The sequence below is a fragment of the Trachurus japonicus genome, chromosome 21, assembly GCF_045865225.1.
Source record: "Trachurus japonicus isolate A0001 chromosome 21, Traja_1.0".
In the NCBI taxonomy this organism is placed as follows: domain Eukaryota; kingdom Metazoa; phylum Chordata; class Actinopteri; order Carangiformes; family Carangidae; genus Trachurus; species Trachurus japonicus.
Genome location: NC_140927.1, coordinates 16,118,819 through 16,146,668, shown reverse-complemented (window position 1 = coordinate 16,146,668; position 27,850 = coordinate 16,118,819). Strand labels below are relative to the sequence as shown.

Genomic DNA, 27,850 nt, shown 5'->3' with positions numbered 1-27,850 from the left:
CATGCGCAGAACAAACCAAATAGCCATGGTCCTTTAATTTCCTAACACGTCAAACTAGCCAGAGAGAATGAGTCTGTAACAGGAAGTGGGCGCTTTTGCCTTAGCATAAAAGCACAGCAAAAATATTTGGGGAATTAGACGAAGAAGACAACACTTAGGATAAGCAGAGTTGAGAACACGATAGGCTATTTCATTAGTATTTTTTGTCTTTACTTCAAGGGCAAGAAGTTGAATAAAATAGGCTATAAGTCAATTTGACAGGCACACTGATTTTATAGACTACAGCATATTCAGGCCTACTTCATATTCCTATTCCACCAGAGAAATGTTGTTGGCTGCTATTTGAGTATTAAGTGAGTTCATATTTTTCAAGATGAAACAAGTTTATTCATTAACTCATAACATTACAATAATATATCCGTATGACTTATACCTGCACTGGAAATTAATACTCAAAGTAAAGTGGCAGTGTATCACATTAAACCTTTAACCTAAGATTTTCAGTCAGTGAAGTGTATGCCCAACAACCTGATGTAGGCCTATTTTCAAGTTATGCTCCAAACCCCCTGTGAATAAATTACTGTACAAAAGCGAATAGAAGTCTGTGAGAGACCTGTAGGCTGCTTTAGTAAAATAATAAGAATAAAAACAGCTAAAAGCTGAAAATTAATTCAGTTATTACTTAAGTGATTACTAACCCTGTAAAATATGATGTCTTTCTTGTATTTTCTCTTATAGCTTACATAAACTGAGTCATTGGTGGAACTAAACAATTATTTTTTTGATGATCTTATATAATGTAAAATTTCTATATTTGTAAAAAAAAAAAAAAAAAAAACGCCCTAGAAAAACACAACCCATGCTCGTTTTATTTTGAAACGTCTGACCGGAAACGCTGGTGTTTATCTCCTCGCTTAACAGCGGGTAATCGATGCGAGGTAACTTCCTCCTCCAATCCTGGCTTTTTCCCTCCGTAGCTCTACGAGTTGTGAAGCTCAGACGGCGCTAATGTGTGAAGGCGGACAACGTACCAAAATGTATCTTCATTTTTTCTCTCTCCTAAAGTCAAACCTCGAGTGAATTTATCACTTTTTTTTATTATTAGCGAGCGAGCGGCCGACGATAATGTTGGCGTCATGTAGCCTCTGCTTTTCAGACTTTGGAAAACAAATCGGGTATTGTCGGTGAATTCTCGGGAGATGGCAGAATAGTTCGACCTGTGCCAGTAACCGAGCCCTTATAAAAAAGCACTTTGACAAATAACCCTCAAGGTAAGTTAAATCTCTATCCTCTACCAATGATGTACATTTTAACCAGACTGTAATTAGCCGCTTTTATCTCAATGTGGGTGAGGATATTTCGTAGACGTGGAGAAGTTTGCTGATTTGTAGGGAAAAGCTTCGTGACGTGCTCTGCTAAGAAATCCAGCCCCCTCTCCCCTCCCCTCCCGAGCCTTTTCTTCCTTAAAATCTTGGTTTGTTTTTTGGTAGCCTACTGCAGCCTAACATATTTTATTTAGTCTACATGTTTTTCAGCTCAGGCTGTGTAAACAAAACCCTAATACGCCCATCTGTTAGAAATATGATTTCACAGGGGGGTTGTTGGATATTCTATCATGTTTAAACGATCGCGTCAGAGAGGTGTTTTTGGTTATTTTGTTGATTTATGATGATGATGATGATGATGAGCACCAGGCCAGAAGACTGCAAAAAAAAGTCACTTGTTTAACACTGCGACTTTTCAATGGTTGTAATTTCAATTTAACAATCAAACCAGGCTCACAACCTTGCAAGAACTTGTGACTTGGAGCATATTGTCATGCAAACAGTCGTTGGGAGGGTCGTTCCTGCGTGATCGTGTGTGTCTCATCATCTCATGCTGAGCACTTTTAACATCACAATTGCAGTCCTGCAGGGGGGTGGGGGGCATTTGTGCTTGCATACTATGGCTTGCAATTATCTGTGGTTTAATTTTGAACTAGGCTACTTGTCTCGGCTGTGGGGTGGGGAGGGGAGGGGGCATACCAATGTAGTTCTTTCTAACAGAAGAGTTAAACAAAATTGTTGACGTGCTTTTCCATGCTGTGGAACAACAATCATACCAGACAGGAAACGGTGTGTGATAAGATTGCAGGGGCCAGTCAGATGTAAAGCCAGTAAACCTGCTGATGAGAAGGTGCAAACTTCATTACTAAGGTGTTAATGCCATCTGAAAACAGAGATAATTGTGCAGATTAAAAGACGTGTGAACGGGAATGTCTCACACAAGAGGAGTGTTCTTCCCCAGAATCAACTCATTGGCTTCCACAAAATTACATTCCCACATACTAATCAGTTTTTCCCCCCTCTCAAGTAGTTCAACTGTCTTGGGAGTTCTCGATTGTGTATTAGTTTTTTCTTATGTTGCATGCTGTGTTAGAGAATGTAGCATAGCCAAGGTCCTTTTAATTTCGAGATGCAATCGAGGTGACACGCCTAAACCATTCAGTTGGCCACTATTATGTCTATATCCATGACAATATGGTTGTCAAATTTGTACAGTAGTAGAGTCTGGCATGGGAGATTTAATCTCCTCGGATTAGCCACTCAAAATTAATCTGGACCCCACCAGTTGAGGCTGTAATACAATTGTTGAATTATAAATGGGGTTAGAGATAGACATTAGTTGGTATCGATTTTGTGTTGCTTTAAGTATTGTATAGAGTAGAAGAGGCTGTGGCTGTATAAGGTTAAAGGGTTCACAGTTGAGGTTACTTGTTACATTTGGTGACTGTGTGTTTGTTGACGATCTGGACAATGTAACCCAACAAGATGACCAGTCTCAGGTCCCGTCTCTGTCTATGTGGGTGCCTACGCCTAGCCTTCCCAGCGGTCCGCATCGCCAAGTCTAGCTGATAGTGGTCAGATAAAAGGACGTCAGTCGGTCTGGGGAGCCCAGATAGGGTTCAGCTCTAAGGGGATCTTGAGGATCCTATTCCTTTTAGCTGAGGTAACATGCACCCACCCAATTGTGGTATTGTCTCCTCCTTCTCCTCGCCTCTTGGTCTACAACAATGTTATTGTTTGGATTTGACTTTGTGCCATTGTCTTTAGAGACGATCTGTGGTAACTTATTCCTCAACCAGTGAGGAGGTTATCAGTGTCTCTTGAGGCTAACAATGCATTCCCAACAATGGAACTGGTTTGGGGTGTCTTGGCCAGTGTCAGGATTTTTCCATCTGAAGTCTGTGTCCAAGAGGCATACGGTGAATTCATCAAGCAGCTTCTCCAGTCTTGAAACTTTTTTCTTTTTGTAACATTTTCTTTTTTTTGATTTTCCTATATTTTTCCACATTCTTTGGCCGAACATATCTTGGCCTCTACATTGGTGCATGCCTGTAGTTGTTCTTTGTGATGACCATAAAGTGTACAATTTTCCCCACAGAGGTCTGAGTATTTCATAAAGCGTCGGGCAAGGGGCTTGTGGTGCTGTGTTAGGGTAGGGAGGGGCTCCGATAGCAATCATTTCTCGGTGCACAGTAATTTGGCTGTCAGAAGCAGCTGGCAGTTTGGGTTGGAACAATATGCAAGTGGAGGGAGAGGGAAGCGCTCACTCCAAAAAACCCTCCGAGAGTGTTTGGGGGTTGGGTGGTGGTGAGTGTGTGTGTGTATATGCATATGTGTGTGTGGAATCAGGTTACACAGTCTGTCATTAACAAGAGAACTGCAGTTATGAGACCAAGATAGAGTGCTTCAAGTCTGAGCAAGAGTCTCAGGCTCATTGCTTTTCCACGTAGGTGGCTCCTCAAGTTAGAGAAGAAAAGGAGGGAGGGGGGCAGGAAGAAGGAGGGGAGAGGATAGAAAAGGAGCAGGATTTGGCTTGAAGTCTTGCATCTGAGTACCAGACCGACCCTCAGCTATAGTGCTTCAGCTTTTTGCCATATGTGTATGTGTGTGAATGCTGACTTACTAGAAAGTTTGACTAGCAACAGACCTGGCATCAGATGAGGCAGCAGGCTGCAGAGGAACACAGCATGTGGGTTGAATTTGCTTCTACTCTATGCTCGTGTCCAGCTTTTTAGAAAGGGGCCCTCTGTCTGCAGTGTTATTTTTAGTCAAAAAATCCTTGAGCCTTTTAATAATCATCAGCCTTATGTAGCCCAAACATATCACGATGAGAAGCGCTGTCTGGGACTCGCGGGCACTGCAGTCTCAGCAGGACACGGGAAGTTAGAGGGAGAAAGAGAATGAGATAAAAGACCGCCTGTGTATCTGCCAGATTTTTTAGCCTTGTTTCAGTGTTTGCTGTTCGAGGAGCTTGCTCTTTCCTTTTGGTGGCGTCGCACAGACATATTGATCCCCCCTATTTTCTGTTCAAATGTGGATGAAGACCAGCAGAGACAGAGACAAGGGAGACGAGACACTGCTGTCTGCACAGTTGCACACACACACAGACACACACACACACAGATCTGCAGTGCTCGTGGCTCCTCTCCTCTCTCCATGCTAACCCCAGACTGCACTGGAGACTGTCTGCAATACACATTTTATGAGCCCTTCACTCGCTTCAGTGCTCTTGTCTTCTCGCTCAGCTGTTAGGGGGGGAAAGTTATGGCTTTGTTTCAGTTGCTGCCTCCTTCTGATCTCATTCCTACTCCCAGGCATGGACTCTTATGTTGTGTGGGCACTTTGTCTGTGAATTGAAAATAATCTGTTTCATCTCTGGGGTCGTGGGGTCGTAAACTGAAGTAGTTCTGATATGATGGCACTGCTAGTCCAGTCTGTTTCCCTGTGCTTTAGCCAAATGGAGCATTTACAACATTTAAGTCATTCATTGGTTTTGACAGCAAAGTAGGGCCTGGCCAGTGTGGCTGCCCAGATTTCGATTTAGGCTCCAAACTAAGTTATATAAACGTTTATAATGAGGGAATTTTTTTTTCTCATTTTCCTAAACTTGGATTTTATTCTGAAAGACACGCACATCCGCGATTCCACCTCCGAAGCCTGCACTGCATTCATGTGATCCGTTTTTGGTCCATATGGGGGTGAGCGCTGGTATTTAAAAATCAGATGGGAGAGGGAGCATCATTTGGTCAACCTGTCTTGCAGCTTCTTACTGGGTGCTTCGGGTGGAGGGCTCCAACTGGACCGCTCGGACCAAGATGTCCGCTCATGGCGATGTCAACCGGGGCAGGAGATCCGGAAGCACAGTGGACGGGGTGTGTGAGAGGAGCGAGGGGGAGAGGAGAGGAGAAATGCATTGTAATGAACGTAATGAAATGATAGCAACGCATTAGATGTGTATTATAGGTCCTTTCGACTAAAATAAACATGAGGCTAAATAATGGATTTTGGAACTACAACTTGAATCTCTGGTTGGGGGTCCTGTTGGGAGGGCGGGGTGCGGGGAAAAATAGCAAATATTTACACGTAAGAAGCTGAAACTAAATTTTTATTCAGGGGCAGCTTTGCTTGAAAAAGAAACTGGAAAGGTTGTGTTTGTATTCAGGTCAGTTTGTGAGAAAGTGTTCATTACTGCTCTTTTTCTTTAGAAGTCTCTCTCCTCTCTTGAAGACCAGGAAACTCACGGCCATAAAAGACTCCCATTGGCAGCAGGATGTAATGGCCCGGGTCAGTCGTGCTACAGCAGCACATAGGGCTGTATACACATTCATTGTTTTGATGCAATCTGTTTGCTGAGTGATTATCATCACAGTAGCGAGTGCTTGGGTTGATGTGTGTGGGGGTCACACGGCGAGGGTTGTCCTGTCCACCCCCCCACCCCCCACCCTGACTCTTGGAGCTCTGTCTCTAGCAAACCTGGAGCAGAATCACTTCAGACTAACTACCGGTATTCTCCCTGAGCGTTGAGTATCATCAGCACACACCGTTCTTTTGGTCTGTTTGCTTAATTTACTTGTTTTACAAGGAGGGAAATGTGTTTAAAGGGTGTACTGTGATACAAATCAGAGTGTCCTTTTGAGAAACGTTTCACCCCGAGGCAGTGAACTTTGTGAGATGGTCGTTTCGGAGGGAGAATGTTTGTGCATTCCTCTGTTGGCAAATACACCTCAGGCCATTAAGACGCTGTTTGAATTGGCTGTTTTCGAATGTTTTGATGGCTGTGTGAAAATGAACGTATAATTGCTATGGCGACCATTGCGTAACGCCACTCGGTGATAGTATCTTCGCGATGCTATCTCACGAGACTTCACGTAGCCACAGTAAAAGCCACCATGTGAGAACCACAAAAAAAATTCTCTAAGTGTGTTTGCTGAAGCTTTTTTTTGCAGGTGATGTTTTACATGATCATTACACAGAACAACTATTGTGCACTCGACTCTACCACACCTTCAGTCTTTGTTTCTGTGTTCAGCCGTCTCTCACAACTATTACCCTGGGGTGATCTAGTCCTGTCTACAAACAAATCAAACTTTTGTCACAGACTTTCAGGAGAAACAAAAGCCATCAATCATACTCAAAAAAACACTTGTCTCAGCCTCGCCGAGTGTCTGAGTTTGTCCGAGTGCTGTCGCTGGTGCAGAGGTGGATGATAGGGTGGGACTACAGCGGGAAGAAAAAGCAACTATTGTCTCTGATTACATTTGATCTTGGCTGAATACACTGTGGGTGTGTGAGAGTGTGGGTGGGTGTGTGCGTTTGTGTGTGTGTGCGCACCCTGGGTTGCACTGTATCCAAGGAACAAAAACCTGCTATGCTATTGCCTACCACAATGAATGTGAGTGAGAATTGAAAATAAGCAGGGGGCATTTGCATTTGAGTACATTCCTCACATTGTGAAAGAAAGCAGCTGCTCAGATACTGTAGGGCCCCGAGAGATGAAGCCCGGCTCGACCTGATGGGGCTCTGCAGATTCCACAAACTATTCCAGGGGGCCAAAGAAGTCCTCCTTTCATCACCCATTTGATGAGGGCCGTTGGCCACTCAGGTCTGTTTCTAAAGGTTAATGAGCTTTGCTTTCCCATCAGTGGAGCCATACATCTTTTTACACACAATCGCAGTAGTGTATGACTTAAAATATTAAGATAGGGTCAACCTGCGTTACACTTCACTGTTAAAGGACAATTCCGGTCGAGTTCAACACGGGGGTGTATTTTCATATCATTTTAGGTCTAAAAGAATGAATCTGAAGATTTTCAGTTTAATCGCTCCTGTTTTGCGGTAGCTGCGTCTGTCCCTGCATCGCCACGGCAGCAATGAATGGGAGTGGATGTAAGTTCCGCTGCTTAGGCTGTTTCCAGCCCTCAAAGCCGCAATTTTTTTCCACAGACAGCGTCAGATGGCTACTCAAACATGCACCGAGAAGTTTATTTACTTCAAGCAAGCCGACATGTTTGTAAAACTAGATCTAATTCAAAGTCTCCCGGAGTCTCGCGCGAGACCCAGTTGCCGTGCGCGGTGTGTTCAGGAGCAGTAGGAAAAGCTACCGTTGTGTCATAAACACAGGAATATCAACTCTTTACTTGCTTCAAGTAAAAAAAAACTTCTCGGCGCATGTTTGATTAGCCACCTGACGCTGTCTGTGGAAAAAAATGTACACTTCAAGCAAGTAAAGAGTTGATATTACTGTGTTTATGACACAAGCGGTAGCTCCTACTGCGCCTGAATACACCAGCACTGCAACTTCGGGCTCGCGCGAGACTCCGGGAGACTTTGAATTAGATCGACTTTTACAAACATGTCGACTTGCTTGAAGTAAATAAACTTCTCGGTGCATGTTTGAGTAGCCATCTGACGCTGTCTGTGGAAAAAAATTGCGGCTTTGAGGGATGTAAACAGCCTAAACAGCGGAACTTACATCCACTCCCATTCATTGCTGCCGTGGCGATGCAGGGACAGACGCAGCTACCGCAAAACAGGAGCGATTAAACTGAAAATCTTCAGATTCATTCTTTTAGACCTAAAATGATATGAAAATACACCCCCGTGTTGAATTCGACCGGAATTGTCCTTTAACACCGTCCAGACGAGATCACAGCGCTACACTGAACTCACATTGTTACAGTGTTGCTTTCAATATAATACCTGACATTCAGGGCTAAAATTTTTTGTCCATAACCACAAAACGTGGGGCCAGTTAATCGAGAAATATTGTGAAATTGCCTTGGAATTGTTATCAATAGGTTATTCATGTTTGCTCTGTGGTGTGTGTATTAAATCGCTATTAGCTTTTGACACTATACTGGCTCTGGAGGTCCAGATGGCTGTAGTAATATATCCTGAAGAATGAAATGCTCAAATATGAATAGATTAACTGTTCCAGTCTACAGCACACAGTTCCACCAGTTTAGTCTAAGCATGTACCTCTTTGAGCTTGGCACCCCCATATGATCAGTTTATTAATCACACCACTGTGCTTTGTTTTTGTACGCTTGCACAGGCAAGAGAGATAAAAAAAACAAAAAAAACAACCCTCTATATTACATTACATATTTGGCATAGACCTCAGCACCCCAATTAACACCCAGATGACTTCAAAGTAGTGACTCATTCATTTGCACATCTTTTGTGCAACGAAAAACAAACATTTTTGCTTCATTAATTCTCTAGTTATGAGCTTTGCACATCAGATAAATAAACTGTAATAACTTGAGAAATAATGAAGCACAGATGTTTGCCTTGGTTGCAAAAACAATGTACAAACGAATGAGGCCATTGTGGAGTCGTTTTCATATTATATTATATAATTTCTCAAAGTAATTTGAGCATGTTTTTGTTTTATTTTGTGTGAACTGAAGTACTGCAGTTGTGGCACATGGGGAGCCATTCTTACAGAGATGCGATGATGCACAAGGTTCCTAGTCCAGCCTGAGCAATTGATGCAAACTTTAAGCCACTTTGTCCACTAAACACTAAACAGCAATTCAGAACGTTGCACATAATGATGCACAATAGACCGGCCTATGCAACATAGGAAGAGCCATTCTTTTAATAAAAGAAACATGCCATTGTTCAGGCCAGAGTGATTTTTTTTGTGTAGATGATGTGAGCTGTGTCTCTCTTTTTCTTCTTCTTTTTTTTTTTTTTTACATCATAGACCTACATTTCACCAGACATTCATCACACAACCTGACATCCTTCAAAAATGATATTGTACAGCCTGACACAGATTTGCTACCAAGACTTTATTAGAGCCATCTTGCACAGTGTGACATGCAGTGAACCTGCAAGATTGCTGATATCTCACAGTCTAGGAGCCCTAAGCCAAATGCCAGCGACACAACAAGGCTGCCACGAGATGACAGGCATCCTAGACAGCAGGACTCATCAGACGTGACCTAAAATGATTTGCTTCAAGGTATTGTAGAAGTATAATGAAAAAAAAAACAACAAAACTGATCACTGATTTCTGAATCATTAGTCTGCAGCCTTCTTTCTGAAGGTACATTCATTATAGTTTTACATTCTACTCAGTGGTAAGAGCAGCTGTATTAAGTGTAGATTAGGTTATGGTTGTGTATTCTTTCAGTGCAGTTTTAGTGAACAGAAACGTTGTTTGGATTGACTGTAGGCAGAGAGGGCTTTTTAGACTGAGGTAAATGTGTTGATTTGCTGTGCTGTAGTGTGAATATGAATGTGGGCTGCTGCAAAGAGGACGACTTTCGCCCTCAGGTCTGTATTACACCCACATCCACCTAGGAGAGAACCATCTGTGTGTCCCTGATGGCATGCTGGCACTTTGGCTGTCTGGGTCTGGGTCGGGGACGGGGACGGGGACAGGGACAGGGAACAGCAGGCTCCGCATTGCCCTAGTCTCTGCCTGTTTCTTCCCTCGCCGCCCTGCAGTTTGCTGCAGTTTCCTCGGTGCCTGGGCTATTTGTGCCATGGTAACTGTGCCAGCCTGCCAGCTCAGACACAGATTCCACCTCTCGTCTCCCTCTTTGCCAGCATGATGACTCAGCAGCTCCTGCAGGGCTTCCAGCCTCCTCCCTCCTCAACCTAGTGATACACCATGCTCATCAGACAGAGTAGTGTTTTGTCATTCTCTCCTTCGTCCTGACCTGAATACAAAACAGACCAAAATAATAGAGCATCCAGCGAGACTAATATGTTTTGTTTGTTGTTGAATCATTTTTAAAATACCACCTAAAAAAACAACAAATGGTAATAAAATATCAAGTTATAATCTAAATTTAATGATGCGGTTGTACACTGAAATGTGTACTCATTTTACCGATGTATTTGAACCAACAAAACTGTCTATATGCCTCCTCTTTTTTTTGGTTTCAGTTGTATCAATCACAGCATTTGAGTGGCATGTTTAATCATCAACCTCTAATCACTTAAAGCTCTGCTCAACTCCTTAGAGAAGTGCTTGTGTGTGGATAGCCCTCTGGAGCCGGATCACTGGAAAGAGTCTGGGGAGGAAATGTGACGTCACAAAAATGGGAACCTTGATATGTAGGATCACTTTCAAGTCCCGCTAGCAGCGCTCAGCAGGAGTCAAGTCTAACATACTTTTCACTGGGTCAAGTCTGTTTCAACTATTTCTCTTGAGGTTATACACACTCTGGCCTCTTTGTGTTGAACTCAATGTAGTCTTTATGTTGCCGTGCATTAGGTCGGTGCTTACGCATCTCAGAGGATTGATATCGTACAAAATACCTGTGGTGGGAAAAGTTTTTAGATTTTTTTTTTTTTTTAACTGAAGTAAAAGCATAAACACACACAAAATGGTCAATTTGAAATAAGTCCTGCACTCAGAATTTCACTTGAAGGCACCATATGCCAGTTTTTTTATTGCCACACAGCCCACATTAGCGTTAATAACTGTTTACTTACCAGTCTTGAAGAAATACTATGTTCAGCATTAATTCATTCCGCTTCTCCATGATACATACACACACATACTCTAAATTATAATCTGCAACACTAATGTTTTGTTGTAAATCTAATTCTAAGCCCTTTAAATGAAGAGATCTCAACAATACATTTTGACAAAATACACTTAGAAACCCAAAGTACGAGAGCTGATTATGCAGAATGACCCCTTTCATGCATACATTCAGGGATATGTTGTATTGTTTTGTTGCTATTACTGGGAGCTGGCTGGGTTATTCAAGCACAACTACTTAAAATTGTACATTATTGCTGTACTTGAATTTGTGTCTACCACTGCAAAATAGTAGCTCAGCACACTCAGGCGTGGAAGCCAAAATGAAGTGACTCTCCTTCACAGACTGAAGGAGAGTCAAAAGGAAGGGATCACGATCATAACAGATGGTTAAACAAACAACTCATTGTTTTTCATACGTGTTAATATCAGGCCATCCATTTCAAGTGTTTTGGTGGAGTTTTGTTCCGTATAATAGTTTCATACAATCTGTTTCGTTATTAGTTCCAACAGCAATAAAGACGGTGGAAATATATCAAGTTATAATTACCATGTGGTATTCATATTACAACACCACATCAGAGGATATAGGAAGAGAGAATAAAAGGAAAGATGGGGATTGAGACAGATAGAGGGGGGGAAATGAGAGCACACCCTTGGCAGGATGTCAGCACTGTGAACACACACTGCAGAGCACTGCCAGAGAATTCAATACGCAGGGATAGAGGGCTGCAACATACACACACACACATTCATAGCGCCATAAAGTTGACTGCTCAGATCGCAATCGGTTCTGCAGATGCTAGCCTGGCTTCTCTCCTTCCCAAGAATCCCCTCTGTGGTTTCCAGTATCAGGACTAGCACTGGCTGCGTATTCATCAAGCAAAAGCCGATGGCTACCTTGATGTCATATGAGACCGGCTATAGCCACGCCTCTTGTGTTTGCTAGATGTGGGAGTAGTTTCTGTTTACCATGCAGGCACTGTAAATAGAAATACGTACTTCAAAGTTTACGTGCATTCAGCTGCATCGGTATGTGAACACACATGTTGGTAAACCAGGAGTCTGAAAAGGGGCCCTCAGGTTTTGCAGTGAGATATTCTCTGTGTGTGCTTGAGTTCTTGGCCGTCGGCGCGGCGCGGTGCGGCTCGCTGCTTATGAAAGCCTGTTTAAGACAAAGCGTCTGCGTGGGAGAGATGAATCGAGACAGATAATTTCAGTGGCCCGTCGAGGGCCTTTTTCTCGAGTAAATGTAAACAAAACCACAGCGAGTTATTTACCTACACTAATTGGAGACAGTAAGTGGAGCCATGTGACATGCTCTACTTGGTTAATTGAGGAGAGTTATTGATCTGTCAGCAGGGTACGAGCCAGGACGTGGCGCGCTTTGTTTTCCTTCTACATGAATGATATATGAGTCAATAGTGGGATAACTAGTCAGGCAAAACTTGTCCCGTCTGGTTCAAGAAAAGGGCTCCAGACTATTGTCTCTTATTCCTCCGCTTATCTCTTTGTCCCGTTTCCTCTGGGCCGCCACCCCCCACCCCCCACTAACCCCCCAGGCTTCACCGTGGCCCAGCCGACAGTCTCCCGCCAGCATGGTGCCCTTCTTCCCGCTGTCCCCCGGGTGCTGACACCAGACACCTCCTTGTCCCACTTCTCTTCTTTTAGCCCTACCTCGCCGTCGCAGCCCACCCCACTCCACTCCACTCCACTCCACTCCACTCCGGCCCCTGCATGTCTCCTCCACACCGGCCCTGTTCTCTGCCCCTCTCTGACCCACTGTCCCCCAGTTGCCCCCTGGGCTATATACCTCCCTCTGCCTTCCTCGTGCCCTCCTGCCCGTTCCCTGCCCCCATCGCCGCTCCCCTCTCAGGGAAGCAGACAGAGCTCCCGATTATCTCTGTGTGGCAGCCTCTGTTTTGTGCTCTGATTAAAGGAGCAGCATGTGGTCTGTGTGTGAGTGGCCTGCACAGACGCCGCTGTTGGGCTAATGCTAACATTACATGCTTAATCATTTATGTCTGGGAGACGGGCACAAAGGCTTGGAGGTGGGCGGGAGAGGGGGGGGGGGGGTATTTATCGGTGGCACAGATGCACTCAGGCGCGCACACACGCTGCCAAGATAACGGCCCCTGGTGCTTAGCATGGCACAAACCGGGGACGCTCCAAGCTATGACGTTCCCGCAAAACTCACATATTATCTTTAGGAAATGGGTAGTTTGGAGTGATCCCCCCCCCCCCCCCCTGGAGTTTACAGTGTGACAGTGTGAGTTAAACTGGTGGTCTGTTCAAATCTGTCTCTGGATAAAACAAACAAACATAGCTGCACACCGTATGTTGACGTTTCTGCAGACACATTAAATATTGAAGGATTAGACTGTCTCCAAGTCTCTAAACGATAGTATTCGGGCACCCACACTCCTTCTCCCTGCTCCCCTTTCTCATCCTCCTCCTCCTCCTCCTTCCTCCTCCTCCTCCTTCTCACGTCTGTCTGCTCCTCTCCCCTCACTGCCAAGCAGCCTGTCCCTCCAACACACACACACGCACACAAGCAGACATCAGTGCACACACACTTGCACGCACAGAGGCACAGCCAATAGGAGAGCACCAGTCTCCCCATTGCTTGCCAGTCAATGCCTTGTTGCCAGGACAACAGGAAGGCATGAGACCCACTTTACTTGAGCATTTTAAACTTGGTGTTGACTCTTTTTCTGAAAAACAAGAAAAGGTCTCCCTCTGTAAAATTGCTTTCTCTAATATGCTTAGGTCGACAGCTAATCTTGTTGTTATCTGTCTGTGTCTCTCTGTCTTGGACTGTTTGCAGAAACACAAAAGACATCCAAATGTGTCAATACAAAAGTCGCCAACCTTTATTGTTCTTTGTATTCACAGATATTTATCAATAGCCAGAACTAATTATCATGAACTTTTTTTTTATCACAATGAAGGCTTGGTGTTTATTGTGTTTTTCTTTTTTTCCCCCTCCTCTAGGTCTACAATGACAGCTGGGGACATGTTTCTTTTGGTCATGATCATCCTGGTCCTTCCCTGTTCCAGCTTGGAAGGTAAGCCTCACCCTCTCCTAACGTCTCACATCACTTCTCCAAAAAATACAGCTTCTCTCACGCTCATCGGTCTTAAAAGAAAAGCTAAAGCTAAAGGGAGTTATCTGTTGTGGAGCCATCAGTTTTGTTACTGCAAAAGGACAAGATTACAGTAGGTCACCGGCTGTCGCAGGGGGTTTGAAGTACATGCAGTAGCTGGAAAGGTGTGTTAAGGATGTGTTATGATCCCACGTTCTCGTTTTACTCAAGTTAACGTACACACAGCCTCTTTGTCTTCCTCTGCCCCCCCCCAAGTCTCATACATGCACAGGCCAAACATTCACACATTTTTTTTCTTCCCTGTCACCACCCCTCCTCGGTCTGTCTCCCTCTCATCTGCTGTCTCTCAGTGTTATTTTAAACAACTGCAGTGGTGGTGGAATGCAGTGGAAAGTGTAGTTTTTTTTAGACTGGCGAGCCACACTTGTCCCCATGCCTACTCATTCCATCCATCCATCCATCCATCCATCCATCCATCCATCCATCCATCCATCCACTAGGATAAACTGAAATATATCACATTGACATAATTATTCTGACATTTTGCTGCGACAATTGAAACTGAGCTTAGGTTACCTCCATTTCTCCCGATCATCTTTGAGATGTTTCTCCACCCTGATGGGAGTCCTGGAAAGGCACATGGATGGATGGATGGATGGATGGATGGATGGATAGATGGATAGATGGATAGATAGATAGATAGATAGATAGATAGATAGATAGATAGATAGATAGATAGATAGATAGATAGATAGATAGATAGATAGATAGATAGATAGCACATATTTTCTGGGATGAATTCTGACTTTCTCCATTATTGCTTTTTTTTTTCCTTTCATAGGGGACAACAGTGTGAGAAACTCTGTGTGTTTGTGTATCGGATCGTCCTGCAGCAGTGGGGATCAGTGTTCAGGCCAGCAGTGCTTCACCTCTCTCTCAATACTGCACGGAGCATCAGTCCTTCAAAAGGGTTGCATTGTGGGTAACGATGAAGGGTCCCCGCCTTGTGGAAGCCCACCATCCCCTGAGCTGGTGGTAGAGTGCTGCTATGGGGATTTGTGTAACATGAACGTCACGTTGCAGGCCCCGGTGAAAGGTGAGGTATAGGCGTCACAACACTCTGTTAAAAATACCTTGCCTAAACTTGTGAAGGACTTTCATTGTCAGTCCCAAGAAAATACGTCCTTAAACTCATCACTCAGTCTTTGTAAAATACAGACGAATGGAGAATAATATTACTATCTAAACAATCTTTTACATTTTCCCACATTTTGTGACTCAGCTTTTTTTGCCTCAGGTTGGGGACCTGTTTTCTGCAGGTGACCACTTTGAAGAACTTCATTAACAAGCACAATATCAATCTGTGAAATAATTTCACATACCCCCGCAACTGCCCAAGAACCATCCCTGTAGACTATACCAAGTTGTATTTCCATTAGGACTGGGGCAATCAATAACAGCATAATAATGCAAATATTCTTTCTATGTAAATAAACAACAGGAAAATATATACAGTCGCATATAAGATAAGATCACATTATGTATTTGATTAATACATAGTAAAGACCTGAATTGATTAAATATGTCTAAAACAACTCATTTCAAATTAAAAAGTGTTGCATATTAAAGCAGAAAAATGTTCAGATGCATTTAGAGTTGAGGGGCCTCTTCAGTAACTGGCCGACAAAGACATTTGAAACCTGGCTGTTTTCTGACCTGAGTGAATGCCATTTAATTTAATGGGATACTAATGCTATTGCTCTAATGGGTTTCCCCCCCATATCTCCGTTTCTTCTTATCAGATGTAGAACCGTCTGCTGGCAGACCAGTCCTCAGAGACCAGGAGTGTGTGTGCGAGGGCGGCGTGTGTGAGCGTGACCATCGCTGCACAGGGCAGCAATGTTTCTCCTCCCTGAAGATGATTGATGGGGTGGCCGTCCAACAGAAGGGCTGCCTGAGGGACGACGAGGAGGGCAGAGCCACCTGTGCCATGCCACCCTCATCGGCCCATGTTGTCAAGTGCTGCCAGGGCCATCTGTGTAACATGAACGTCACTGTGCAAGCTCCCGGGAAAGGTGACTTTGTACACACTGTACACATTTCTCTTGGCCACTGTTCACGATAGACCTTCTGTTACCTAAGACTGTGCAAAAGTTGAGGCGAGCTTTTATGACAAAACTATATTTGAACATGAACACTATAAAAGCAACAGTCATGTTTATAGTAGTTCAGCTCACTGGACACAGACTGTGGTTATAAGCCTGCTGCTCACCTCCCTTTCCACTCTCTTTGTATTACCGTTTTCAGAATCCCCTTCACTTCTGGAAACAACAACAGTAATCTCTGAGCTAGCACCCCTACACACTGAAAACGGCAGGTTCTTATGACCAGTTGGATTGTGCAATAAGACACATCTGCTTGGCTCCTCCAGTGAATTGTTGTAAATATCTACACAGTACTGTGTATGTTTACAACATTTGCTGTCGAGCGGGGACTTTCTTGAGTGTTTGCCCAGCCGTTAAGGAAAAAAAAAAATCATCTGCAGTGAGCTTAGCGAAGGCACACGCAGAGAGATGGTCTAGGTACTGCTCCCTTTAGTTATGATTATGGAGGATCAGGTGAAAACCCTGCAGTCAAAGATCCAGATATGGGTGAGAAAATATCTGTCTTCACCTCTAGGGGCACCGATTCTGAAAGTATGTTTATCTTATTTATAAGTAGGAATGGAATCACCCAGTTGACATATGTCCTGTTTCAGTATTTTAATAATAATTTTATAATTTTTATAATAATAATTTTTTATAATATTTATTTATTTTTCATTTTATTCTGCAGGGAATTATCCGTTTTATTTAATATTTAATGACAGTGCTTGCATATTCACATGCAGATTTTTCACCAAAACAAGTCTCCCCTGACACTGTTTTGTGGAGGCACTGTTGTTCAGCAGCACCCAAGGTTATTGTGATTTGGTTTAAAGAAAAACAAGCTGGTGTGTTTTTCCCCCTGTGGCAGAATAATAATGAATGCAGTCAGATCATTCTCCAGTGCTATGGAGATGGAGAGGTCTGGCTACGCGAGACTAACCTGACTCAACCATTCATGTCTTTTTCTTTTTCTGAATCTTTTGCAGAAGAGGAAGTGAAGCCCCCGCACAAACAGGAGCACGAGTGTGTGTGTGAAGGCAACTCATGTGCAACAGGCCACCGCTGCATGGGCCACCAGTGTTTCTCCTCTGTGACTGTCAACTCCGGCTCCCTGGTGTACCAGAAAGGCTGCTTTAACATTTATGAGCAGAGCACGTTGACCTGCAAAACCCCACCTTCCAGAGACCAAATAGTGGAGTGCTGCCACGGGCCCCTGTGCAACATGAACAGCACCGTGGAGCTGCCTGTCAGAGGTACAGCACTACATTACCCAGAACGCAACACAAATGCAGTTTGTATGTGTAACTCTTTCTGTGCTGTTCTAACAAAGATGCCCAAGAGCTCCATCTGTTGATTTCAATGTTGAACTCTTTTTACCAAATTGAGCTGCTTAGATTTCGTCTATTCAGAATATGAATGACTACATCGGTTCGCCTTTAGACAAAGTAATACATTCACCTGCTTCCATCATTCTCTACTGAGAGAGCAACGCCATCGGCTGTAAAATTGTCTGCCACGGCTGTTCTGGATGGTTTCTGTTGACCCGAGTTACACCTCTGTGTGGTCACACTCCTGGCACCTCATGAAACACAAATGGAGGGAGACAGTGGGCAACTAGAGGGAGGTTTTGAATATTATTTAGTCATGGTCCACTTCCCACCTGTCCTCTGTGAGGCTGTCAGAGCTGGCTGACAAGAGCCCAGAGGGTGAAGCCACCTGGGGATGAAGGAGAGAGGCAGGCATCTATACACAGAGCCATTGTTGCCCTTTTTTAAATGCCTCTTCCCTTTTACTTTTCTCCCTACAGCAGTAGGAAGTTAATAATGTATTCTAATGAATTAATATTTAAACCTAAAATAACTGTGTCTCTTTGGTTCTACGTTTGAGAATTAGATCTGCAGCGAATAAAATGTACAAAATACATTAACTTACTTGAGGCACCAGCTAGATACACTTTGCAATTCCGTATTAAATTACAAAATATTATTTTGCAAACACTGCCGCCCTGTGCTGTGGACTTCCATAGTTTTGTCACTTTGCTGCAAATATAATAATTGTGTAAAAAATGGAAATGCATCCCTTCGTATGTGTTTGAGTCAAATAGAGTGTGTTATTAGTTATGTGTATTTGGGAGAAAGAGTTCATTATGCAAGTTGAGAAAAGGGGATCGTTGTCTGTGCTCCAGGCGGAGCTGAGCATTCTGTCCCCAGGAATGTTTGGAAAGTGTGAATGGTGGTCAGTTCCTCAGGCAGACTGTGTGTGTGTGTGTCTGTGTGTGTGTGTGTGTGTGTGTGTGTGTGTGTGTGTGTGTGTGTGTGTGTGTGTGTGTGTGTGTGTGTGTGTGTGTGTGTGTGTGTGTGTGTGTGTGGTGTGTGTGTGTGTGTGTGTGTGTGTGTGTGTGTGTGTGTGTGTGTGTGTGTGTGTGTGTGTGTGTGCTCATGAATGTATGTGTTATGCGTGCAGCCCTGCACCTCCACCCGCGAACGGCTTTCTTCACAACGTCTGCTGCAGACCTGTGAATTGTCTGTGGACAAGCCTCAGCATGTGATGTCTAGTCAGAGATTAAAAGTTACAGTCGAGAAGAGTTTTTTTTTTCCCCGTCGGCGTGTGTAATCATGATCTCCTCCTCTTGTATCACTGCTTTGTTCTTATTGTCACTGCTGTCTCTTTGTACTCGAAGCAACAAGCTTTACTTTACTTATTTACTTTACTTGTTGTAAAACCCATCCACAACTATGACCTGATTGATATTTTGATAGACACTCACTTTGTAATTTTTTTCTCTACCCTCACAGCCGACGAGCTGCCAAATTACAGTGTGACCACACTGGCTATTGTCATCGTGGCGCCCATCATCGTCCTCGTCGTCCTCTCTGCTATCGCTATCCTGGTGTTTAGACGCATCCACCACAACCAAATGGAGAGATTAACATCGCGAGATGCTGAGTACGGAACTATCGACGGCCTTATAGCATCAAACGTGGGGGAGAGCACTCTGGCGGTGAGTAGTGGATGTTTTTAGGAAGAAGAGGATGCTGTCAGTCGTTTAAAAAAGTGACGGCAGAATCCCTCTTGTTGTTTTGATTCTGGGTGGTCGAGGGACACCTAAGTGTCTTTTAAGTCACTCTGAATTGAATTGCAAATGTTGTGCATCAATACCAGAGATAAGATGGAAACCCCCTCCCCTCTAAATCTGTGCTGTGTGAATTTACAGAACTCAGATGCTGGATTAGTGGGGACTTGTGCCAGTTGTGTGTACACACTTAATCACTATCTACACCAAGATGATACACAACAGAGACATAATGGCACCGTTTTCCTCTTTTCATCCAGATGTGTCATCAAGGGTGACGCTGCAATCAAGAGTGTATTGTTATACGCTGCCACCAAACGTTGTTATGTTACAAACCTGAACTGAAGACAAAACTTAGATGATTCAAAGTGTTGTGAAGTTAGCCTTTCTCTAAAACCATTTAGAATACCAACCCTTAGGTTTTCCACCATAGTTATTGTTCTTTAAAGCAAATAATGAGAGAATACCTCAGAGCAAATTCAAATGAAACCAAACACCTGGGCTGTTGTTATGTTAATCGCCTTTTCATGTGCTGATGGCTCTATTCTGACATGATTATACTACCTGGCTGCATAAAGCACCAACTTTAAATCACATCAAGCACTCTAATTAGAGGGCAGAAAAGTTAATTAACTCCTGTCTGTTTTATGTCAGTAAATATTTTTGAAATGATAGCGAAGATACACTGTGGGAACTTAATGCCTAAAGTTTAAGCCCCAATGTGTTGTAGTGGTTAGATTGATTGACGATGATTTAATTCACTTAGTGCAGAGTACTGTTTGACACTAGTACTTCACAGATCATAATCTCAAAGATAGTGTTTGGTAATTGTTATGTAAAAAACATTTACAGCAATGCACAGAGGCTGTAATTGCATGAACTTGTTTGTGTGTGTGTGTGTGGGAGGGAGGGGGTGCTCTGGAATTAGAAAAAATAACAAAAAACTTTTAACAGCTTAGAAAACTTGTTTTGCATTTTCAGTCATTTTCCCAGTCTGTTAGAGGAATGTCTTCTTGCTATTTATTTTCCCTCCACTTAACCATGGACATTGAGTTTTCTGCGGAGTGGTTTATGTTTTGAGGCCCCACTAAACGGATCCAGAGTTTAGGTGGAGTCCTGTGGTTAGCGTTTAGTCTGAGAGACGGCCCAGCACATTCACTGGCTCATACACACGATGTAATGAAGTTGTGTGCTCACTGTCTAGCTTGTGCCCTGACAAAATACAAGACTGTTAACGTCCATATCTTGATTCTGCATCCTCTAAAGCGTACAACCTTCAACTTTTGAAAGTGTTTTGCGCACATTTTTGAACTTAACATCTTCAGGTGTCAGGTGAAATAAAATATTCTTTAGTAACCATGTCTACACCCTTCAAACCCAATTCATCTTTAATTAGGAAACGTGTAAATATAATGTCCAACTGTGAAAGTATGATCTTTTAGGGGTGTGTGTGTGTGTGTGTGTGTAAGAGAGAGAAATTGCTGAGTTTGGCTCCCTCTCAAGCTGTTTCCAGAGTCCATCAACACACTTGGCAATGAAAGGCCCAAATATGGAGCCACAGAATGTTTGTTTCAGCATAATTAAAAAGTGCTTGGCAACATGATGAGAATGGTTATTAGCAACAGTGATGTGGCTGTGGAAAGCAGATCAGACTGAAACACATGTGCTTGTCCCTCAGCAGCCTGCTGCCCAGAAGTTGTCTCTGATTATAATGATATTGCAGCGTTGTGATTGCATTCTGCTGCTTAACGGCCTGGCCCAAATATACTCTCCCTAAAAACAATCCTCCTGTACCAGAGAGAGGGATTAAACCTCTCCGCAGTCTAACTTTTCATTCATTTTACGGCCTCTGTCTCGCATTCCTCTGTTGTGATTCCAAATTGTCTCCCAGGCAGCCTTTTGCATTATGCATCTGTTTATCTGAGGCATCACTCTTCTCTTGTTCTCAATCTTCAACCTTCCCCCTCCCAGTTTAGACGTTTGTTTTTGCTGAGCAGATGCGAACTCTGTTGCTGTGTGCTGCCCTCCTGTGTCGGCGCCGGCACGCTGCATGTCTTCTAGCCGAGATAAAAATAAAAGGCTTAGCAGCATTGCGCCTGTTTTGGAGTCTGGCCCTCGGATTAGATAAAATCTCCAGCGCCCACACCAGTCACCAGGGAGGGGGGTGGCACTTCTGTTGTTTACTCAGCAGGGGGCACTCTGCACCTCCACCACTGACACACACACACACACAAACACACACCCACATGCACACACAATATCCTGATCTACACACAGCTTTACCCTCCTCCGTCCCATGTGGGTGCCACATCAAAGGAGGCCTGCTTGTATTAGTATTATTTGAGTCCCACATGTTCCTTATTTCATCATTTTTAGGCTGTGCGGTTCCTTTGGGAAGGTTTTTTCATTCAGATGGCTCACTCGCAAATATGCACACAAATGCAAATACACAAGCCCTTTACTCTTTGTTTCTGTTTTTTCCCGTTCCCAGGATTTGTTGGATCATTCCTGCACCTCGGGCAGCGGCTCAGGACTCCCATTCCTTGTTCAGAGAACTGTTGCGAGACAAATTACACTCAATGAGTGTGTGGGTAAGTGTCCTGGTAAAAGCTGTTTTCATATTTACAACACCACTGCCTCCTCATTCATTTCAATGAGGCACTCCCACTGTGCTAAGCGGCAGGGGGGGCGAGTGGGGTTCTTAGTAAAAAAAAACGCAGTTTAGTCCAACAAGAAAAGTGGCCCTGGCTCAGAGGAGCAGCATTTGGCAACACACAGCCTCACATTCAAATACAGTTTGTTTAAGGTCATATATTGACAGAACAGCAGAACTATTAAAACCACAGTAACTTACCAGACTTTCAATTTTTTTCCTTGAAGGAGTATGACCTCATATGTTGTGTCTCATTGTGTGATAATCCTTCAAACTGGATTTTCTGCTTCACACTGACACTGATACCGCTACACTCTCTCTGCTGTGAGAATGTTTCATTTTCATAGATCATCCAATACAAGCAAAACAAGCACTTTATCTGCAAGAAAACATTCAATTTAAAACTTGCAAAACAGCGAGGATATTCTGACATTGAGCCAGAATAAATGAGCAACAGTTTCAGCAGTGAAGTCCCCTGAGCTGAGATTGCACAGATTTGTACTTAAGAGATTGGTTGTAGTTTGTTATGTGTCACAGAAAATGTTACAAACGGCGAACATATTTTTACATGAATAAACATGTTGCCATAGTTATCAGTGTTCAAGGTTAGGTCGCTCGTTTTGAAATAAGAGGTTAACTCATTGTTTACAACACTTGCACTGCTTCAGTTCTTGGCATGTTCTCAGAGAGTCTGGAAGCAACTCAGTTATATCTGCTGCCATTAATTTATGGCCACTAGAGGGACAACAAAATAGAGGACTTTTTTTCTCAGACACCAAATCATCACCTGCAAGTTGTAAAGATTGAACATGTTCACAAGCTATGTACTCATCAAGCGGACACATCTGTGGAAACATTCATTTAGGATCATGTTTCTTGCCAACATATAATTATAAAATGACATAAATTACGAAACCCACTCTCCTTTTACTCCTCCTTGTCTCCTTTAACGTCTGACACAGATATCTGTTGTCTGGGTTTGTAGCTGCTCAGTGTTTAGCCTCCTTCACCAGGCACTCAGTAACTTTGTCTGCCATTTAAACAGGGCAATTGGCCTACACTGAACCCTATCACAGCTATTTTTTTTTAATCAAAACTGGTTCCTAGAGAGAGATGATGAGCGAAAAAGAGGCTAAAAAGCTCCTGTAGTGCTGTAGAGTTTATGGTAATTCTGGCACTATTGGCAACTTTTACACATAACAGAGGTTTTTTTTCAGCCGTTTTCTGTTTTCTGTTACAGTATGAACCCTGTATTTGTGGTAGCACATGTTTAATCTGATCATTTTTTATGCTCTCCTGTACATCATATATATACTGTGTTTTTAAATGTGTTGTTGTGGGGATTTTTTGTGGATTTAAAAAAACCTTAAAATTATATCCAATCCTTCATCTTGAAGACAACAGCACCCACATAAAATTTGGGTGCTGTTTCTTTTCTGAGCATCGTCCTGTCTGTGCTAATTTTCTTCTTCCATGTCTTTGCCTGCCAGGTAAGGGCCGTTACGGTGAAGTGTGGAGGGGTCAGTGGCAGGGAGAGTGTGTCGCTGTCAAAATCTTCTCCTCCAGAGACGAGAAGTCCTGGTTCAGAGAGACCGAGATCTACAACACAGTCCTGCTGAGACATGAGAACATCCTCGGTATGTGGCTTATCACCTGCCATCAGGTTTAACAAGCTGTGATAGTGGCTGTAGCAGAGCTCAACAAACATGGTGGTTGTTTTCATGTCACTTCATCTGTGTACACAAATTCTTTCAACTTGAGAGCAGTAGCTAAAAACTTAAAACCAGTTTATTCCTAAATATAATACAACTTCTACATGTGTAAAGATAATTTATGTTGTCTTGTCTTACTGTACATGTATTACGATTTGCTAATCAGACACAAATACATTTATCACTTGTTTAAAAGTGTAAAATACTTTTTTAGACATATATTAATTATTCTGTATGGTCCTATTACTGATTAAAACCTTTGATTAATTGGTGTTCTTCTCTCAACATAGGCTTCATAGCTTCAGACATGACCTCGAGGAACTCCAGCACTCAGCTGTGGCTGATCACTCACTTCCATGAGATGGGCTCCTTGTACGACTACCTTCAGCTCAGCACCCTCGATGCGTCCAGCTGCCTCCGCATGGCACTGTCCATCGCAAGTGGCTTGGTGCATCTCCATGTTGAGATCTTCGGCACACAGGGCAAACCGGCCATCGCCCACCGAGACCTCAAGAGCAAAAATATATTGGTTAAAAAGAATGGACAGTGCTGCATTGCTGACCTTGGTGAGAATACTAACATATCCATTTGATATAGGTTTAACTACATTTTTTTTTCTTTCGATGTCTTGATCAGATGTGATCCCACATAACTCTAGAGGAGATCCACAAATTTCCAAAGCAAATGCAAATTATGTCATGCCAGATTTGGGGGAAATTAAAAAATGAACTAACAAGATAATAATTCACAATAAAAAGTGCTCATACAAAGTTTTTCACCCATTTTGAGATAATTTAGCTACATTAGAGCTGCAGAGGAGGTTCACTCAATGTTATTGTCCATGGACGTTGTGTAAGAGCTGCATCTGCAGTATTATGGCTGTTACCATGCTTTTGCCATATTTGTTGTTGATTTAGGAAGAACAACCACTGCTTAATGGACCAACCAGCCCTTAACCAAAAACACATTAGGCAGAACTCTCAGACCACTTCATCTAATACACCAATGTTCCATTTGCAGATACTTGAATAAAAACTAATTCAGGTATGAGCCACAACTCGACAACAGCTTGATATGTTTACAAGCTCAATGCTATAAATTCTGGCCTGGGTGACGCATTTTGGTGTCCGACAGACATGGAAGCAGTTGTTTGTCTCACAGGTCTGTTCTCATAGCAGGGTGCATCCTGTATGGGCAGAGGAGAGGACAGGACTGTTTACAATGAACAAGTAGCGCCTGAGTGGAGTCTTTTGTCCTGACTATACTTGTCAGAGATAGGAAGCTGTGTTCCACTCCAAATTATGGTTTGATTATTGTTATCTGCACAGGATCATGTATTTGCAAGTTTGATATCACTATGGTGTTTTTTCACATTCATCTGCTGAAAAGGGAAAGTTTGTCTTTGCTTAACTTGAAAGCTCAGTTGAAGACATGTGTCACAGGGACTGAGTTTACAAAACAATGACGGAGTATGTAGCTTGCACAATTGTGATGTGGAAACTTGAAACCTCCAATGCACAAACACTGATACTGTCCGTCGTGATTTACATATAGTATGTATCTTGAAGCCTATTGGGGATTTTCAAAGTCTTTTTGTGTTTTCTTCTTAGGTCTGGCGGTCATGCATTTTCAAGACACCAATGAGTTAGACGTGGGGAACAACCCGAAAGTGGGCACAAAGCGCTACATGGCTCCGGAGGTGCTTGATGACTCTATCCAGATGGACTGTTTTGAGTCCTTCAAGAGGGTGGACATCTGGGCCCTGGGCCTCGTCTTGTGGGAGATCGCCAGGAGGACAGTCAGCAATGGTCAGTGTGTTTTACACAACATGTTGGATGGAATAGCCCTAGCCCTTAAATCATATAATTTCCTTAATTCCATCAACTGTGCCAAGTATTTTTCTTCAGAATTAACACAGACTCACTGCTTTAACTTTGACTACCTAAAAGCTTTTCTGCTATCAAGATAGAGATACGGCCTCAATACAAATGCCCCCAACCACAGTCTGCGGTCTGTGGAGAAGCCAGATGCATTTAATGTGAAATAAAACCTACTTCCTCCCTTCACTATCAAACAGGGTAATTGCTATATAGTAGGAGCCGGGTTCTCAACAACACTTAAGATATTGATTTCAACCACAACACAGTAACCTCACATTTGTCCCACAGCTGTACTTGAGAGCAAATTTAATAACACAACGGCTTTCCAAACACCACGGTGCATTTCATGTCAGTCGTTTACTATGCACTTTGCTTTGAGCGATGTGATCTCACACATGTATTGTTTCATTCTAGGCATCGTAGAGGACTACAAGCCGCCGTTCCATGACGTGGTCCCAAGTGATCCCAGCTTTGAAGACATGAAGAAGGTTGTGTGCGTGGATCAGCAGAGACCCAACATCCCAAACAGATGGTTTTCAGACCCAGTAAGTAATACTCAGTCTGTCCCTTTTTTGATATTCAGAAATCAAATAAAAGCATATCAATAAAACCCTAATGTTGACAATTGGACACACTGATTGATTGATTTATTTCTCCTAATGAATTTTCAGACTTTAACCTCCATGGCCAAACTCATGAAGGAGTGCTGGTACCAGAATCCATCAGCCAGATTAACAGCGTTACGCATCAAAAAGACTCTCACAAAGATCGACAACTCTCTGGACAAAATCAAAACAGACATTTGAGCCTGCCTCAAGAAAGAAGTGGCAGACGTATACTAAAGGCCTTTGAAGACATCCAGAGGGTGGACCATCATAGATGAATCTCAGATGACAAAAGACTTTGATGGGTTCAGTGCCCTTATAGTGGCACAGACCTATATTTATTTTAAAACACTTGGCGGGACACATTTTGGCATCCAAAGATGGCTTACCGGGCATTCCTGAGACTGCCAATGGTCTTGGAAATAGGAAACGATCTACTCAACTTATAACACTGTTAGAAATGTTCTTCAAGGAAGAAAATGTTACCTGGGCATTTGAGTAGGCTTGCTTCTGTTAGAACCGCAGATTTTGTTTGACACTTTTTTTTTTTAGTTTAAAAAATGTCAGAACATATTAGCAGTTTCACTTTATCTCTATAATTGTACTACATTGTTTGTTTGATTTACAGTGGATTCATTTGGAAAAGAGGTCAACTTGCCAACTGAACTTGCCAATTTGTTCAGCATACTTTCTGAAACAGTGCAAAAGTGGTATGTTGTACTTTTTGTGTCATGCGCTTCTGTTTACAACGCTGTCGGAACAAGTTTCCTGGGATCTCATCAATCCTGTAACATTTTGTGTTGTACAGCTGTGTCAATGGCACTGTTCTTTTCCTGATATATTGTCCAACTGAAGGTACTCCCGCAGACTTTTTGTATTATCACCATGGATTTTACATATGGATTCTGTTCTATGTTTTGTTTCTTCAGCTTTACAGACACAAATGCTAAAAGAACAAATAAAATATCTGCTAGATGATGCTGAACTCTGTTTCTCCAGAGGCCTGTAAGTAAGCCTGTAAAGCTTGTATACTGTCTTAACGTAACGCGTGCATTGTCAAGTAAATGAAGTCAAACTTCAGCCTTTTTTTTTTTATTATTTCTTTAACATTTTATATCAATTAGTGATTTATATTAATTAAATAGAAAAAAATGTATTTTATCTGTCTCATTTGTCTTGATGCTGTGTTAAGTGGGTACATTTATTAGCCATGGTAGTGACATGGCTCCTGGTACTGCACCTCTGTCACTCACTCACTCACTCACTCACTCAGTCTGTCAGTTCACTACTGGTCCGTACTCATACTGTGCATTTCAACAGCTGTGGAATGACATTTTGTATAGATATACATGATTCCTACCTGTGGTCATCCAATGCCTGTGCTCTTGTGCCAAAGAAGATTAATTCTGTTGGAGTTTGGTGAGTCCCTGACTTTTCATTGAGCACCACCATCCCATCAACATGTAAACCCATAGTTGTTTTACTGCACTGGATTACTCACATTTGAGTTTTGTTTTTCCACACCTTTGGTGCTGAGACAGTTCATTACTCATATATACTCATTCTGTATGTATGTAAGTTGTATTTCACTTGCATTTGAGCCAACTGTGGTTTCAAATTATACCCTATTACTCCTCTTGTCCAGTCCAGTCCAGTCCAGTCCAGTCCAGACTGTTACAGCTTTAAAGCCTTGTGGCTTAAACCCCAATTCCATAATTCAGTGCCACCCTCTATTTAGAAGAAATGTTAGTTTGCCCTAATTTCCTTAATTCACGTGCCGTAAATTCTGCACATTAATCTATTACTGTCCTGTGACAAGTTTGGCATCTGTGCTGCCAAA

General features: G+C 42.9%; 1 protein-coding gene across 1 annotated transcript; it reads left to right on the top strand.

The window, feature by feature from the left end:
• The first annotated feature begins 901 nt into the window (after positions 1–901).
• On the top strand, positions 902–27,090 carry LOC146964948 (activin receptor type-1-like). Its single transcript, XM_085765593.1, has 12 exons — positions 902–1,271; positions 13,828–13,901; positions 14,782–15,036; positions 15,743–16,015; positions 17,074–17,340; positions 18,883–19,088; positions 21,652–21,751; positions 23,304–23,450; positions 23,816–24,091; positions 25,136–25,333; positions 25,820–25,950; positions 26,077–27,090. The coding sequence occupies exons 2-12, from the start codon at positions 13,835–13,837 to the stop codon at positions 26,209–26,211; spliced, it is 2,055 nt and encodes a 684-aa protein (XP_085621719.1). The 5' UTR covers positions 902–1,271; positions 13,828–13,834; the 3' UTR covers positions 26,212–27,090.
• The last annotated feature ends 760 nt before the right edge of the window (positions 27,091–27,850 follow it).